The 15,009-nt window shown below is 34.8% G+C and overlaps 1 protein-coding gene across 2 annotated transcripts in view; it reads right to left on the reverse strand.

Moving 5' to 3' along the window:
* UHRF2 (ubiquitin like with PHD and ring finger domains 2) overlaps window positions 1-15,009 on the reverse strand; it is a 74,837-nt gene that overhangs the window by 19,854 nt on the left and 39,974 nt on the right. For both annotated transcript variants that reach the window (XM_026703726.2, XM_087926672.1), the window contains exons 4-6: window positions 8,325-8,543; window positions 3,021-3,130; window positions 1,040-1,226 (exon numbers count right to left, since the gene is read on the reverse strand). In XM_026703726.2, coding sequence (XP_026559511.2) covers window positions 1,040-1,226; window positions 3,021-3,130; window positions 8,325-8,543 — 516 coding nt within the window. The remainder of the gene's footprint in view (window positions 1-1,039; window positions 1,227-3,020; window positions 3,131-8,324; window positions 8,544-15,009) is intronic.

The following is a 15,009-nucleotide window of genomic DNA, read 5'->3' on the forward strand; positions in this document are numbered from 1 at the left end:
AGATATAATTTGTTGCTTCTCTCTTGGCTTTAAGCTTGGATTTGACACTGTGTTCTATAAAATGCAAAATTAAACCATGATCCCATATTATCATTACAGCATTAAGAAACAAAAACAAACTAGGACAAATCTGATAGATATCTCCAGTGGAAGAGAAATTATATGAGGGAAGCTGTGATCATCGCTCTCTCCTGCAGCTGCAGGTTTAGGATAAGCATCTAACTTTCACATTTGGTAGCAGCTGGCTAAGCGAACAATGTAACAATTACACTGTCCAAGACAATTAAGCCTTGATTTTGAGCAAGAACTGTTGAATGATAGTTACCCTAATTAGACAGGTTTTATGCTCAACAACTCCTGGATATTCTCTACGATAAGCAGAACAAAAAAAAACCCTACCATCTCAGCAAATACTTGCAAAATTCATCGTTTTACAAAAATTATATGATATTCCAAATTTAGCTTCTAAAGACTGCAGTTCCTAAAAGACTGCAATTATTTTAAAATTCTGAACATTTGGAATGAACTGCAAACAATCTCCCGGTAAACACAGCTTCTATTTGGTTCCTGTCAGAAGAAGTAGCTAAGTAAATCACAGAACTGAAGATTATGAACAAACGATCTCTTTCAATTCTGAGTACAACAGGGTAAAGCAAAAATCTGAATTTTCACATCTATAAATTACAGAAGGAATTGATCTTTGTTTAGAAACTCTTGCTGGTAAAAGGAACAGGAGCATCAAGCCTATGGTTACTATGCAGTGGTTTCAATATCTAATATCACATATAAGAAGAACTCCAAGAATTTCTAAAGCTAAAAGCATAAAATGTATAAATAAGGGTTACTAGTATGATTTCATCTGGTATTTAGTGTAGAGGGAAAAAATGATTTTTCCCATTCTTTTAGCACTAGAAGGGCATTAGAAATAACAGCCTCTATCAATGAATTTTAATTATATTGGCAATAAAACTGAATATATATAGACTCTGTGTGTGTGTGTGTGTGTGTGCGCGCGCGCACGTGCGCGTGCGTTTCTTACCAGTCTTCATCTTCTGGTATTTTGCTAAGTGGTGGGTTCAGGCAATATATGTGGTAAGCCATATTACACTCATCACAGAGAAGTTGCATGTGTGCATCCTGTTTCCCCCCACATAAATAACAAGAACAAAATCGACATTCTTTATCTGGGTCAGCTCTGCAATGTTTACATTCAGGACCACTCTTCCCTGCAAAGAAAAAAAAAGAGAGTGGGGGAAATAAGGTGATTAAAAAGAGTCTTGAACACCAGCTGCACAGAAAATTAATTATATAAACCAACAAATATTGAAAATATTAATAAGCATTGAAAAAGCAAATACATCAAAATTCCCTAGCTTGACTTCCTAGGGTGACAGCCACCAGGAAAACAAATTTAAATGCAAGCAATTGCAGGCTACCAGACAGTCATTCATTCAAGATCATGAACTATGGAGTGTTCACTCTTTGTTATTGGCCAAAAAACATTTGCAGAGAGAGCTAGATCACACATTTTTGGTGTCTTGATGCACGTAAATAAAAGGCAGACAAAATGTTACCATATTACTAAAAATGCGTATTGTCTTACTGATTTCCCACAATGCCTGTAGAAATATTTAAAACTACAGGGACACATGGTCCAATATATATAAACTAAGCAAAGCACCCAGGTATCTGTGGAGATGGAAAATCAATATTGGAAGACGAGGTGAAGCTTTCCTTCCAGGAAGGGATCTTGATAACTTGTAACTCACTTGGATCTCCTGCAAACATGGCAGAGAAAAGTTAGTCCCTAAACTGTTGCTGGTGCATTAGCTGCTTCTTTAGGTGGCAATTCAGTTCAGCTATCTGGATTTCTTGCACTTGGTGGTTTTATAGTGGAGAAGAAAGAGTATCTTCCTCTTGATTTCAATCAGTATCTGATCTAAAGAGACACCAAAAGGCCTATTTCCTTAAAGTAACTGGAGGATAATACTGACTTAGGAGACACCAAGATAGAAACCGGGAGACTGTTGAGTTCTAATCCTGCTTTAGGCCTGAAAGCCAGCTAGGTAATTTTGGATCGCTCTCTCTGGTCAGTCTGACTCATCTCACAGGGTTGTTTTGGGAAAATAGGAGAATAATATTAGGTATTTATTATTATTAGATTTTTATCCCACCTTTGTTTTTTTTATAAATAATTTGAGGCAACCAATATACCTAATACTCATTTCTCCTCATTTTTCCCCACAACAAGCCCATGAAGTGGGTTGGGTTGAGACAGAATGACTGACCCAAAGTCACCCAGTCATCTTTTATGCCTAAAGTAGGATTAGAAATCACACTCCTATTTACTAACCTGGTGCTTTAAACTAGACCAAACTTATTCCTTTGAAGCTGTTGCCTGGAATGTCAAATCACATTGAAAAACAGTTGCACTGAGTCCCTGGTAAGACAGTTTTTCATCTATCTAAAATCTCTTTCCTTCCTCACTAAGGACCTGGGGAAAAGATCGTTCTTTGGGCAAGTAGAAGAGAGCTACTTGGGCTGTTGATTATATCTCTTAGAGAAATGTCTGCTGCAGAAAGACTATCCAAGTCATCTGAGCATTCCTTCAATATGTCCTCTTCCTCCTATAATTTCTTTTCTTTCCTTTAAATGCAATCAAGCAATTTATTACAGTACTCAGGACTGAAGTAAGACTGTAAGATTACTCTCTAGTGCCACCTTGGGCCTATAAAAGACCATAATTAGCAAAAGAGGTTGGCAAATAAGCAGAATTTAAATATATGGCAGTGGCAGCATAAATGTGCAAACCTTTGCAGATAATAAATCATTGTCTTCTGGTTTTCTCTACATATATCTTTCTCTACAAATATCTAAATCATATTCTAATATAAAGTTATTTCTATGAATTGTATATTTATTTGAAAAATATATTAATCAAATATATTTCTTTTAATAATAGCATGTTTAAAATATTATTCAAAAATGGGAAACCTTTCATAGGCAGACCAATTACCTACTTTTGAACTCTCCATCTGCAAATGTCAATGGATATGCTCCTGGTTTTTCAATCTTGTATATTTCTTCTATAAAACGTAGTTTGCAATCATTTATTACATCTTCTGGGCCCCTGAAATTAAGAAACAAAATATTCAACTCACATGATCAGAAGTATATATTACAATTATACCGAAGGAGGATACAGACTTGCAGCAAGTTAAAATTTATAGACCTATATCCCTACTAAATTCAGTATTACAAAATCTTTGCTTCTGTCTTGGCAGAAAGACTGAAAAGATATTTAAATAACTTTATCCATGCTGATCAAAATGGATTTCTGCCAAAGAGACAAATCAAAGACAATGTGAGAATAATTCTGGACACTTTGGAATACTATGAGGCACATCTTGAAAAGCAAATGGCCTTGATGTTTTTAGATGCACAAAAAGCTTTGACAATATGAGTTGGCGATTCATCTTACTGCAATTGATACAAATGTGTTTGGTAAAAAAAATTATCCAAGCCATTGAAATGATATATCATAAACAAACTGCAAAAGTGATGGTAAATGGAGAATTAACAGAATCCATAGATATAAGAAAAGGGACAAGACAAGGTTGTCCACTGTCACCTCTGCTGTTTGTGTTAACATTGGAAGTGTTGAATAGGAATATTAGAGATGAAAAAGAAATAAAAGGAATGAAAATTAAAAAGAAAGAGTATAAATTGTAAGCTTTTGCAGATGACCTGGTATTTATATTAGAGGACCCATTGGAAACAGCACCTAAATTAATAGAAACGATAGAAGAATATGGAAAAGTAGCAGGTTTGAAAATAAACAAAGATAAAGCAAAGATATTAACAAAGAATATGTTAGCAAGACGAAACAAAGAGTTTGAAGAAATTTTAGAAATACAGGTCACAAATAAGATTAAGTATTTAGGGATATATATTACACCAAGATGTAGCACACTGAAGGAGGATAATTACTTAAACTCAAACAGCAGATTGCGACAGATTTGGCAAAATGGGAAAATTTACAACTATCACTGATTGGGAGAATATCTACAATTAAGATGAATGTATTTTATATCTATTCCAGACAATTCAAATTCGACTAGGGAAAGAGTTTTTTGAAGACTTAAATAGAATTGTGCTGACATATATTTGGCAGGGCAAGAAAGTGAGAATAAAAGGGTTTGCCTTGCCTAACTGGGAGTTATATTATCAAGCAACAAATTTGATGTGGGTAAAGGAATGGATAACTTTAAGGAACAGTAGATTATTGACCTTAGAAGGGCATGACTTGCTGCTGGGATGGCATGCCTTCCTCTGGTATAAGAGAACTAAAACACAGGGGTATTTTAGAAGACATTACATTAGAGAGGTATTGCTTTTGAACTGGAAGAAGATAAAAAGACAATATTACTTAAAAATTCCATTATGGATATCTACTATCGAAGCTTTTTCTTACCCAAAAATATATAAAAAGGAACAGTTAGATATGGTGAGATATTGAATGAAAAGGGTAAACTTAAATCTATGCGCGTTGGAAGAACAAGGTGTAAAAATGAATCGGTTTTCATATTTGCAAATACAATTTAGATTTGATAAAGATTTTAAAACAGAAGGTATTAATGTTAAGTCGACTGATTTAGATAAAATTCTGATGGGTACTGATGAAAAGGTAATTTAAAAACTTTATGGACATTTATTAGAATTTAAGTTGGAGGAAGAACAAGTCAAACAAATGATGATTGCTTGGGGGAAAAATTTTGGATATGGGATTGATTTAGAGAAATGGCAAAAATTGTGGTCTCAAAATTATAAAATGACAATGTCAACTGCATATAAAGAAAATTTGTATAAGATGTTTTACAGGTGGCACCTACCCCCAATGAGAATTGCAAGAAAGTTTAAGAACAAATTGGATAAATGTTGGAAATGTCATCAGATACCTGGTTCATATTATCATATGTGGTGGACATGCTCAGATGCAAAAAGATATTGGACTAAAATCCACACATGGTTGGAAAAAATGATAAAATAACACATAGACTTTAAACCAGATATTTTTATTGGGAATTATACCGGAAATATACAATACAGAGCTGAAATATTTGATTGTAAATGTTTTAACAGCAGCTAGAATTGTATTTGCTAAGAATTGGAAAAATGAAAAAATACCTATGCAGGAGGAAGTTATTAAGAAAATTATGGACTGTGCTGAAGTGAGTAAATTGACATTTGAAATTAGAGAGCAAGAAGATAAACAATTTTATATGATATGGGATTTGTTTTATCAATGGTTGGACAAAAAGACATGGTAATGTAAGAGATAATTTTGTAATAGAAATTCAATAGATTGATATAAAATATAATATAGACATATATAACCATTGGATGAAAGTACAATATAAATTTTAAAATAGAATTTGGAATATCTCGTATAAAATGATGGAAGAAATAGTTTAGTCATGGATGATTAATAACTGATAAATATATAAGCATATGTTACTTTGACAATGTGAAAAATTACATAAACTGTGAGTCATGACTACGAAAGGATAACACAAAAGATTTGAAACCAACTGACACACTGTATGTATATAAAATGGAAGATGGTTTTATGTTTTTATGTTTTGTTTGTACATATATGTTTGTCTTAAAAAATAAAAACTTTTATAAAAAAAAATTCAACTGAATTTATCTCAGTCTAACTTGAATGCTATCCAATGGAACACAACATGAAATTACTGTGCAAGTATACATTATATTTTTGAATAAGATTCAGGGACTGAACTAAAAACTAAATAAAAGCATGCTTCAAACTCATTTGTGAAATAGCAATATTATTACTGTATATTAATCCAGAAAATATTCACTATTATATTCACAGAAAAAGCAAATAATGCATCTACTTGAAATATCATACTATAACATTAACAATTTACATATTAACTATATTAAGAAAAAAATCACAAATAAGCAATACCATCAACCAGAAAATAGATCAAACAATAATAGATCAACCTAAATTTTATTTTCATTTTGCCATATATATTTAATGATCAATATAGAAATAAATACAACCATACAAAGCACTTTTAAATAAACTCATTTGATGCTAATAGAAATGGAACAAAGTAAAGAAGGATACTAATATGCTTGAGGGCATATATTTTTAAAGAGCCAACAATAAAACATATTTAGAAATCGGGGAAATCAAAGAAAAAAAATTAAAGAACAAGATGTTAGAATAACTGATCAGCTGACATCTAAATCAGAACCATGAAGTTAAAAATTAAAATTTGATTATAGATCTGATTCTTTATTTTGGACAAGTAATATTTGTTCATTTATTTCAGTGTAATTAAATGGACAAGCATATTCAACTCTAGCAGGAAATACTCTGTTTTCAGAGCATAATACTGGATAGTAGTTTAATTAATGAAATACACCTTCTAATTAGCCTTCCTATCACTATATAATATTGCAAGAGTTCCATACAGAAAAACATAAGGTTAACCATCTAACTTGCTTATTTTTTTGTCTTCAAAAAGGAGTCTCCTGCATAAATTACATCCCTTCACATAAATCCCTTATTAGTATCTTATGCTGCTTTATGGGCAACGCTGCATATTCAAATTTAGTTTTTATCATGAATTGCCACACATTACTTACAGATTGCCAGCAATAATGTTTGCCTAAATTTGAAACATACTTCATACTCAAAATACCTCTAATGGCTTCATCATTTAGGGTTTTTTAATGATTGAAATAGTAACTGTAAATAATTTATTTTACTTTATTTATTCATTTATTTCATATGGCTACACACTTGCTAAATGTAGCATCAATTAGGTGGGCAAAAATGACTCAAGTATATACATCAGGATTTATAATATATCTCAAATGTAAATTGCTTTTAATTTTTCTTCAGTATTAGCAAGCATTAGCTTTATACACTTCCAGGAACAAAGGACTAGAGGTGTTTCCATGAAGAAAACTTATGAATAACTTTATCTTTTCTAATGCATTCAAAGAGATATTCAGAGTCTGCTGATGTAAGAAAAAATAAATTATTTAAGGTTTAACTGTGCTGCTTTTCCCTATTATCATTTTTTTTTGCAGATGCGTTCATCCTATTTATTATTCTTTCTGATTTTACAGCAAGGCTCTTCTCTTTCAGGATATTGGCAGTCCTCTGCTATCACAATGAAGATCAGTACCATTGCCAAAATATTTCATTCCACAGGATTATGAGAATGCTGAAATAAGCGTAATCTAAGGGAAAGAAAACTAATGAACTGGTGACTTGTTGCAAAGTGGAAAAAAACATTTAAGCTGAGGAGAAAGGGGTAGAGTAGATACATCCACCTCCTCCTCTTGGCTCTTGTCCAAACTGCTAATTCAGCCAATTTTTCTGTGCTGAGTAATTTCTATTTTCGCCAAGTTCAGTTCTGAGACCTAAGTCTACTTCGGATTTGGGAACACTGATTAACTATATAAGAAGAGAATGCTTCCTTCTGGAAAGGAAAATTACCACGGTGAAATACTCCATTTGCATACTCTTTATTTCCCAAAAGCCAAAATGATCTGGAAAATCAGAAGCATAACATGGTTGAAATGTCTTGCTATGTTCCTGAAACACAGAAATCACTACAATGCTGTCATATTTTTGGTGTATCGTTTCCTTTTGTAATTTCATGGTATTTCTAAAAATCAAAATATAAGAATCTTAATATCTGTGTAAATTGAATTAACGTGTCCACTGTGCTACAAAACCAGACCTACCATTATGAAGAAAATCAGGCTGATTTATGTTGAGTTATCAAAAGTAAGTCAGTAATGAATTCAACAGAATTTACTACTGAGCAAACTTCTCCAGAATTGTACTTTACATATTTCAAATAATAGTTGGAAAGAGAACAACATGAATGAAAGCATGATATAGTAGTTAAGGTGTTGAGCGAGAGGAAGAAAGACCCTGGTTTTAGTCTACTCCCAGGCATGGAGATGCGTTGGATGACTTTGGACAAGTCACACTCTCTTTATCCAACCTACCTCACAAATTATTGTTCTGGGTGGGGGGAAGTGGGGAAATGGGACGATAGAGCACCATGTATGCTGCCTTGAGTCCCAAAATGAAAGTAGGATATAAATCTAATATTAGAAAGACAGGGCAATATTGTGTTTAACTTATTGCTATAAAAATAACATTGAAAGAAATTACAAGTTTTGTGCTATACTGAAAGGTTTTATTTACTGAAATAATGTAAAAAAATATAGATAGACTGCAATATCAATCAATAAAATCTTACCCCAGCATAATTTTAGCATAAGCCTCTTTGTTAGTCCTTGAAATTTCTCTCAGAGAGGTAATTTCTGCATCAAACCAGAATCCTCTTTCTTCTGGACTCTCTACGTTGTAATTAACCATTACTGTATCACCTACATGTAATTCCTTCCATTTCAAAATAGTTCTTGCTCGAGGCCGCAGATTACGGACATTCATTTCCACAATGCCACTTTCTGGGTATCTTGAAGAAAGAATGAAAACAAAAGTTGTAATAACCTCAATATCATAATAGACATTTTTAAAAATCTATATAATACAACAGTGTAACATCCTTAAAAATCAAGTCCATAATGTATGGGAACCTGCTTTTGAAACATAGCAGAATTTTACTGTCAATTGAGAAGTGTTCCCCAAAGACCATTAATGCACATGAAGGATTGTGAAGATATTTAAAGAATCTCTCTGTGCTGTTTTTTTTTTAATTATGTGACACGCTGATGGGACTGAACTGGCTTTTAACTGTAACACATAAAATAAATATCAATGGGGTATTATACAGTATAACTCATTGACAGAAAAATGCTCTTATTTCTTAATGTGACTATAAAGAAGTGAGCATAAATCTGAATAACTATCTTATTTTGAGATATATAGAAGAACACAGTTCTAAAATGTATTTGCAAATAAACCCTAGTAATTTCAGTAAAACATAAGATTTAGAATTTCAGTGTCATTTCCGTTTCCACAAATAATGATAACAAAAGGTCTCAAGAGGCATCTAAAGCTGTGATGATGTTTCAACAGTAGTCTAGGCCAGTGGTCACCAACTGGTAGGCGGGACCACTGGTGGTCCGCGAGAAAAAAAAATTATTATTTTATTAGTCAAACAAAAAGGAAAAAACAATGAATGTTGTGTATACATCCCGACACACCTGCTTATCTTACATCACTAAATGACAAATATAAAGAATAATACACACACACACACACACATATCATCTTTGATACACTTATTTGTTCCTTCTTTTCAACCTGTGGTAAAACTTTTCCCAAATTTTATAATAATCAGATTCAGTCTTATTTTTTAATTCTTTGAGTTAATTTATCCATTTCAGTGCGCATCCAAATTTTCCTCATTATTTTCATTACCTTTCCATCTTTGGGCAAAAGCTAACCTTGCAGCAGTAGTGACATGGACTATTAGGTATGTTACATCTTTATTATAGTCTCCCATATTAATTCCCAGTAACAAGATTTCAGGTCTAAATTCTATTTTAATTGTACACATCTCTTCTATCCAATTTCTAATTTTCAACCAATATATCTGGGCTCTTTTGCAATTCCACCATAAGTGATAATATGTTCCAATTTCTTTATTGCATTTCCAAAATTTGGGGGATAGTTTCGGATAAATTTTTGCCAATTTTGATGGTGGGATGTGCCATCGGTAAAACATTTTATATAAATTTTCTTTATATGGTGCCGCCAAAGTTATTTTTTTATTTCTATCCCATAAGGTTCGCCAATCATCCAAATTTATCCCATATCCAAAATCTTTCATCCAGGCCAACATTGTTTCTTTTACTTTTCCTTCTTCCAATTTACATTCCAATAGCACTTTATAAATTTTTTAAATCAATTTCTCATCTGTTCCCAATAGTATTTTATCTAATTTTGTTTTCCACCTACTAATTCCCCATTCTTTCATATCTTTACCATAACTTGATTGTAATTGCAAATAAGCCCACCATTCTATCTCCAATCCCAAGTCTTTCAACTCTTGCCTTGTTTTTAACTCTCCCTTCTCATCTAATATATCCTCATGTGTAATGACCTCCCCCCGGCGAAGTACATGTGGGTGCATTAATGGTTCTAATGTGGATAACCAAGTTGGTATTTCAGCATACATTTGTCGTTTGGTTTTATTCCATACGTTTAATAGAGCCTGCCTAATTTTATGCCTTTGGAAGTATCCGTGAACTTGTTGTTTGTCTTGCCACAGGAAGGCATGCCACCCTGATTGTAGATTGCATCCTTCTAGTGTTAACATTCTTTTATTCTTTACATTTATCCAGTCTTTAACCCAGGTCAAAGTAGCCACTCTATAATACAATTCCCAGTCAGGTAGGCCAAGTCCTCCCCTTTCGGTAGCATCCTGCAACAAGTTTACCTTGATTCTGGGCTTTTTCTACTGCCATATAAATTGCGATACTAATTTGTCCAATAAATCAAAAAAAAATATTTTTCCAATTTTACAGGAGCATTTTGGAAAAGAAACAATAATTTGGGTAATGTGTTCATTTTTATGGATGCTATTCTCCCCATGAAAGAAAATCTTAAATTATCCCATTTTCTGAAATCTTCCATTAATTGTTTAATTAATAGAGTATAATTATACTCCTTAAGTGTTGCACATTTTGCCAAAATCATAATCCCCATGTATTTAACGTTGTTTATCTGGATGTCCATTATCCTAGTTAAAATTTCTTTTTGTTTATTTGTCATATTCTTCGTAAGTATTTTAGGTTTTCCCCTATTAACTTTTAGCCCCTCAACTTCTCCAAATTCTTCTGATTGCTCTGTGAGTTTTGGTCCCGAATTTTGTGGATTTTCTAAAATAAAAACCAAATCGTCAGCAAAGGCTTGTAATTTGTACTCTTCTTTTTTATTTTTAATCCCTTTATTTCCGCTTCTTTCCTGATTGTTCTTGTTAATACCTCTAGTGTCAGAATAAATAATAATGGCAATAATGGACATCCCTGTCTTGTTCCTTTCTGTATTTCAAATTTATTTGCTGTATGACCATTTATCAATATCCTGGCTTCTTGTTTATTGTATATTGCCGATACTACATTTGAGAATTTTTGCCCAAAATCCATATACTTAATTTGTTGCAAAATGAAACTCCATTTTACATTATCAAATGCCTTTTTAGCGCCCAAAAACAATAATGCTACCTGGTCGCCACTATGCTCCTCATAATACTCTATAATATTTAAGATTGCCCTAATGTTCTTGAGATGTCTATGTGGGAGAAAACCATTTTTATCCGTATGAATAAATTTGTTTAATATTTTTTGAGTTTTTCAGCTATTATAGTTACAAAAATTTTGTAGTCCATATTTGAGAGAGATATTGGCCTATAATTTCCTAAATTTGTCTGATCATTTTTTCCTTTTGGGATAATTGTAATCGTTGCTTTATTCCAAGATTGTGAAATATTTGCCTCGTCTAAAACCTCATTAAATAATTTAAGCAATCGGTTGCTTAGTAGATCTTGTTCAGTCTTTTTTATTCAGCAGGAAGTCCATCTGGTCCTGATGCCTTATTATTATTATTTTGTTTGCTTATTGTCCAAATCAAGACTTATTTTTCTATTCGACATACTTTTTTCTTCTTCCAATATTTTTGGAAGTTCTGCTTTCTTTAGGCAATTTATCCCTTTTTCTTCTATTAAGTATTCTTCTTCTTTGTATAGATCCTCATAGAATTTCTGAGCTATGTTTCTTTTCGCTTCTTCTTGATAGCATATCTCCCACTGTTCATCTTGTAGCTTAGTAATCCATCTCTTTTCTGCTTGTTTTTTCAATTTACAGGCTAGCCATCGTATTTTGTTTTATCATTTTCAATTTTGGGGCTAATTCTTCTTTCTCCAGCAAATTTATTTTATGTTTTGTTAAATCCATTCGTAATTATTTTTGGTTCTTCTTGCAGCTTCATCTTCTATTTCTAGTATTTTTCTTTTCCTTATTTTTATTCGCCATGTAGCTTATCGCCACCCCTCTCATAAATGCTTTCGCTGTATCCCAGGTGTTTTGTAGGGATGTGTCCTCTTTGTTCTCTTTAAAGAAGAGCTTCATATCTTTTTCCATTTTAATTTTAAATTCCTCCTCCTTTAAAATTGCTCTTTGCAAAGTCCATCTTGAGGGCTTGGGTCGACCTTTCCAGCTAAACTTAATATAGCTATGATCTGCCCACAGATTTGGTTCAATCTCTATTTTGGTTATTTCTGAATTAAGATTCTTAGGCATCCATGCCATATCTAATCTCAACCAAGATTGATGTCTAGTAGAGTAAAAAGTTAATTGTTTTTTATCTGGGTGATGTTCTCTCCATGCATCATAAATCTTAGCTTCCCTTGTCAAATCATGAAAAAAAAAATGGTAATACCTTTTTCTTTCTTATTCTCTTATCACTTTTATAATCCAATGTTTTATCTATGAGCGTGTTAAAATCACCTAGGATGCATCTCTTCATATTGTATATCCTTAATTTTATTATACAATTTTTGAAAAAAAAAATTCCTGCGGGCCATATGGAGCATACATTTCTACCAAAAGAATCTTTGTTTTCTAATTCTATCTCCATCAGTATCCTACCATCTTTATCTTTAAAAATTTCTTTAGCCAAAATCCATTCTTTTATACACTGCTCAAAAAAATAAAGGGAACACTTAAACAACACAATGTAACTCCAAGTCAATCACACTTCTGTGAAATTAAACTGTCCACTTAGGTAGCAACACTGATTGACAATCAATTTCACATGCTGTTGTGCAAATGGAATAGACAACAGGTGGAAAGCATAGGCAGTTAGCAAGACATCCTCAATAAAGGAGTGGTTCTGCAGGTGGTGACCAAAGACCACTTCTCAGTTCCTATGCTTTCTGGCTGATGGTTTGGTCACTTTTGAATTCTGGCGGTGCTTTCACTCTAGTGGTAGCATGAGACAGAGTCTATAACCCACACAAGTGGCTCAGGTAGTGCAGCTCATCCAGGATGGCACATCAATGTGAGCTGTGGCAAGAAGGTGTACTGTGTCTGTCAGCGTAGTGTCCAGAGCATGGAGGCGCTACTAGGAGACAGGCCAGTACATCAGGAGATGTGGAGGAAGCCGCAGGAGGGCAACAACCCAGCATCAGGACTGCTACCTCCGCTTTTGTGCAAGGAGAGACAGGAGGAGCAGTGACAGAGCCCTGCAAAATGACCTCCAGCGGGCCACAAATGTGCATGTGGCTGCTCAAACGGTCAGAAACAGACTCCATGAGGGTGATATGAGCGCCCAACGTCCACAGGCGGGGTTGTGCTTACAGCCCAACACCGTACAGGACGTTTGGCATTTGCCAGAGAACACCAAGATTGGCAAATTCGCCACTGGTGCCCTGTGCTCTTCACAGATGAAAGCAGGTTCACGCTGAATACATGTGACAGACATGATGGGGTCTGGAGACGCCGTGGAGAAGGTTCTGCTGCCTGCAACATCCTCCAGCATGACCGGTTTGGCAGTGGGTCAGTAATGGTGTGGGGTGGCATTTCTTTAGGGGGCCGCACAGCCCTCCATGTACTCACCAGAAGTAGCCTGAAGGCCATTAGGAACGGAGATGAGATCCTCAGACCCCTTGTGAGACCATATGCTGGTACGGTTGGCCCTGGGTTCCTCCTAATGCACGACAATGCTAGACCTCATGTGGCTGGAGTGTGTCAGCAATTCCTGCAAGACGAAGGCATTGATGCTATGGACTGGTCTGCCCATTCCCCAGACCTGAATCCAATTGAGCACATCTGGGACATCATGTCTCGCTCCATCCACCAACGCCACATTGCACCACAGACTGTTCAAGAGTTGGGGGATGCTTTAGTCCAGGTGTGGGAGAAGATCCTTCAGGAGACCATCCGCCACCTCATCAGGAGCATGCCCAGGCATTGTAGGGAGGTCATACAGGCACCTGGAGGCCACACACACTACTGAGCCTCATTTTGACTTGTTTTAAGGACATTACATCAAAGTTGGATCAGCCTGTAGTGTTTTTTTCCACTTTAATTTTAAGTGTAACTCCAAATCCAGATCTCCATGGGTTGTTAAATTTGATTTCCATTAATAATTTTTGAGTGATTTTGTTGTCAGCACATTCAACTATGTAATGAACAAAGTATTTAATAAGAATATTTCATTCATTCAGATCTAAGATGTCTTATTTTTGTGTTCCCTTTATTTTTTTGAACAGTGTATATAACACCCCTCTTTTCTTTGTTCATTTAACAATGCAAAAACTTTCCCTAATTTTTTGTTATTTAGCAGATATAGGGCATTCGTACTTACCTGACACGCCCATTCTCTGTGAAGATCATCCAGTAGTGGAAGGTCAGTTTCTGCTAGGATAGGCTGGGTTCAATTGCGAGGACGTTCCTCCTCCTCCATGGGACTCCTCCCTAGCATCCCCCATTTTTGGCAAAGTCAAAGTGATGAAACTTTCTTTCCTTCACCCTACCTAACAGTTGGCCAGAATAGAACTCCACCAGATGGAATTTGGGTGAGGCTGATGCTCTTCACAGCTCACAGAGAACAAGTGTGTCAGATAAGTACCAATGCCCTTTCTCCAATGAGCTGTTCAGAGCATCCAGTAGTGGGACATACCAAAGCTTGGCTTGTCCTACAGGAGTGTCTCCATCTGGATTGGAGATCCCTCTCAGTCTCTGTGGACCCGTTGCAAAACTCTTCTACCAAAAGAAGCCTCAGCAGAGGCAAAGACATCTATTTTATAGTGTCTGATGAAAGGCAATGAAAATGCCCAGGTGCCGCCCGACAAATTTCCTCTATTGGAGCTTGTGTGGCCCATGCCGCCAATGTTGCGGCACTTCTGGTCAAATGTGCTTTATGCCTCTGGGCACTGGTAATGATTGAGTCTCATACGTCTTAGCAATCGCGGC

Source organism: Pseudonaja textilis, chromosome 2 (assembly GCF_049901715.1).
Source record: "Pseudonaja textilis isolate UNSWEBS1 chromosome 2, rPseTex1.2, whole genome shotgun sequence".
In the NCBI taxonomy this organism is placed as follows: Eukaryota; Metazoa; Chordata; class Lepidosauria; order Squamata; family Elapidae; genus Pseudonaja; species Pseudonaja textilis.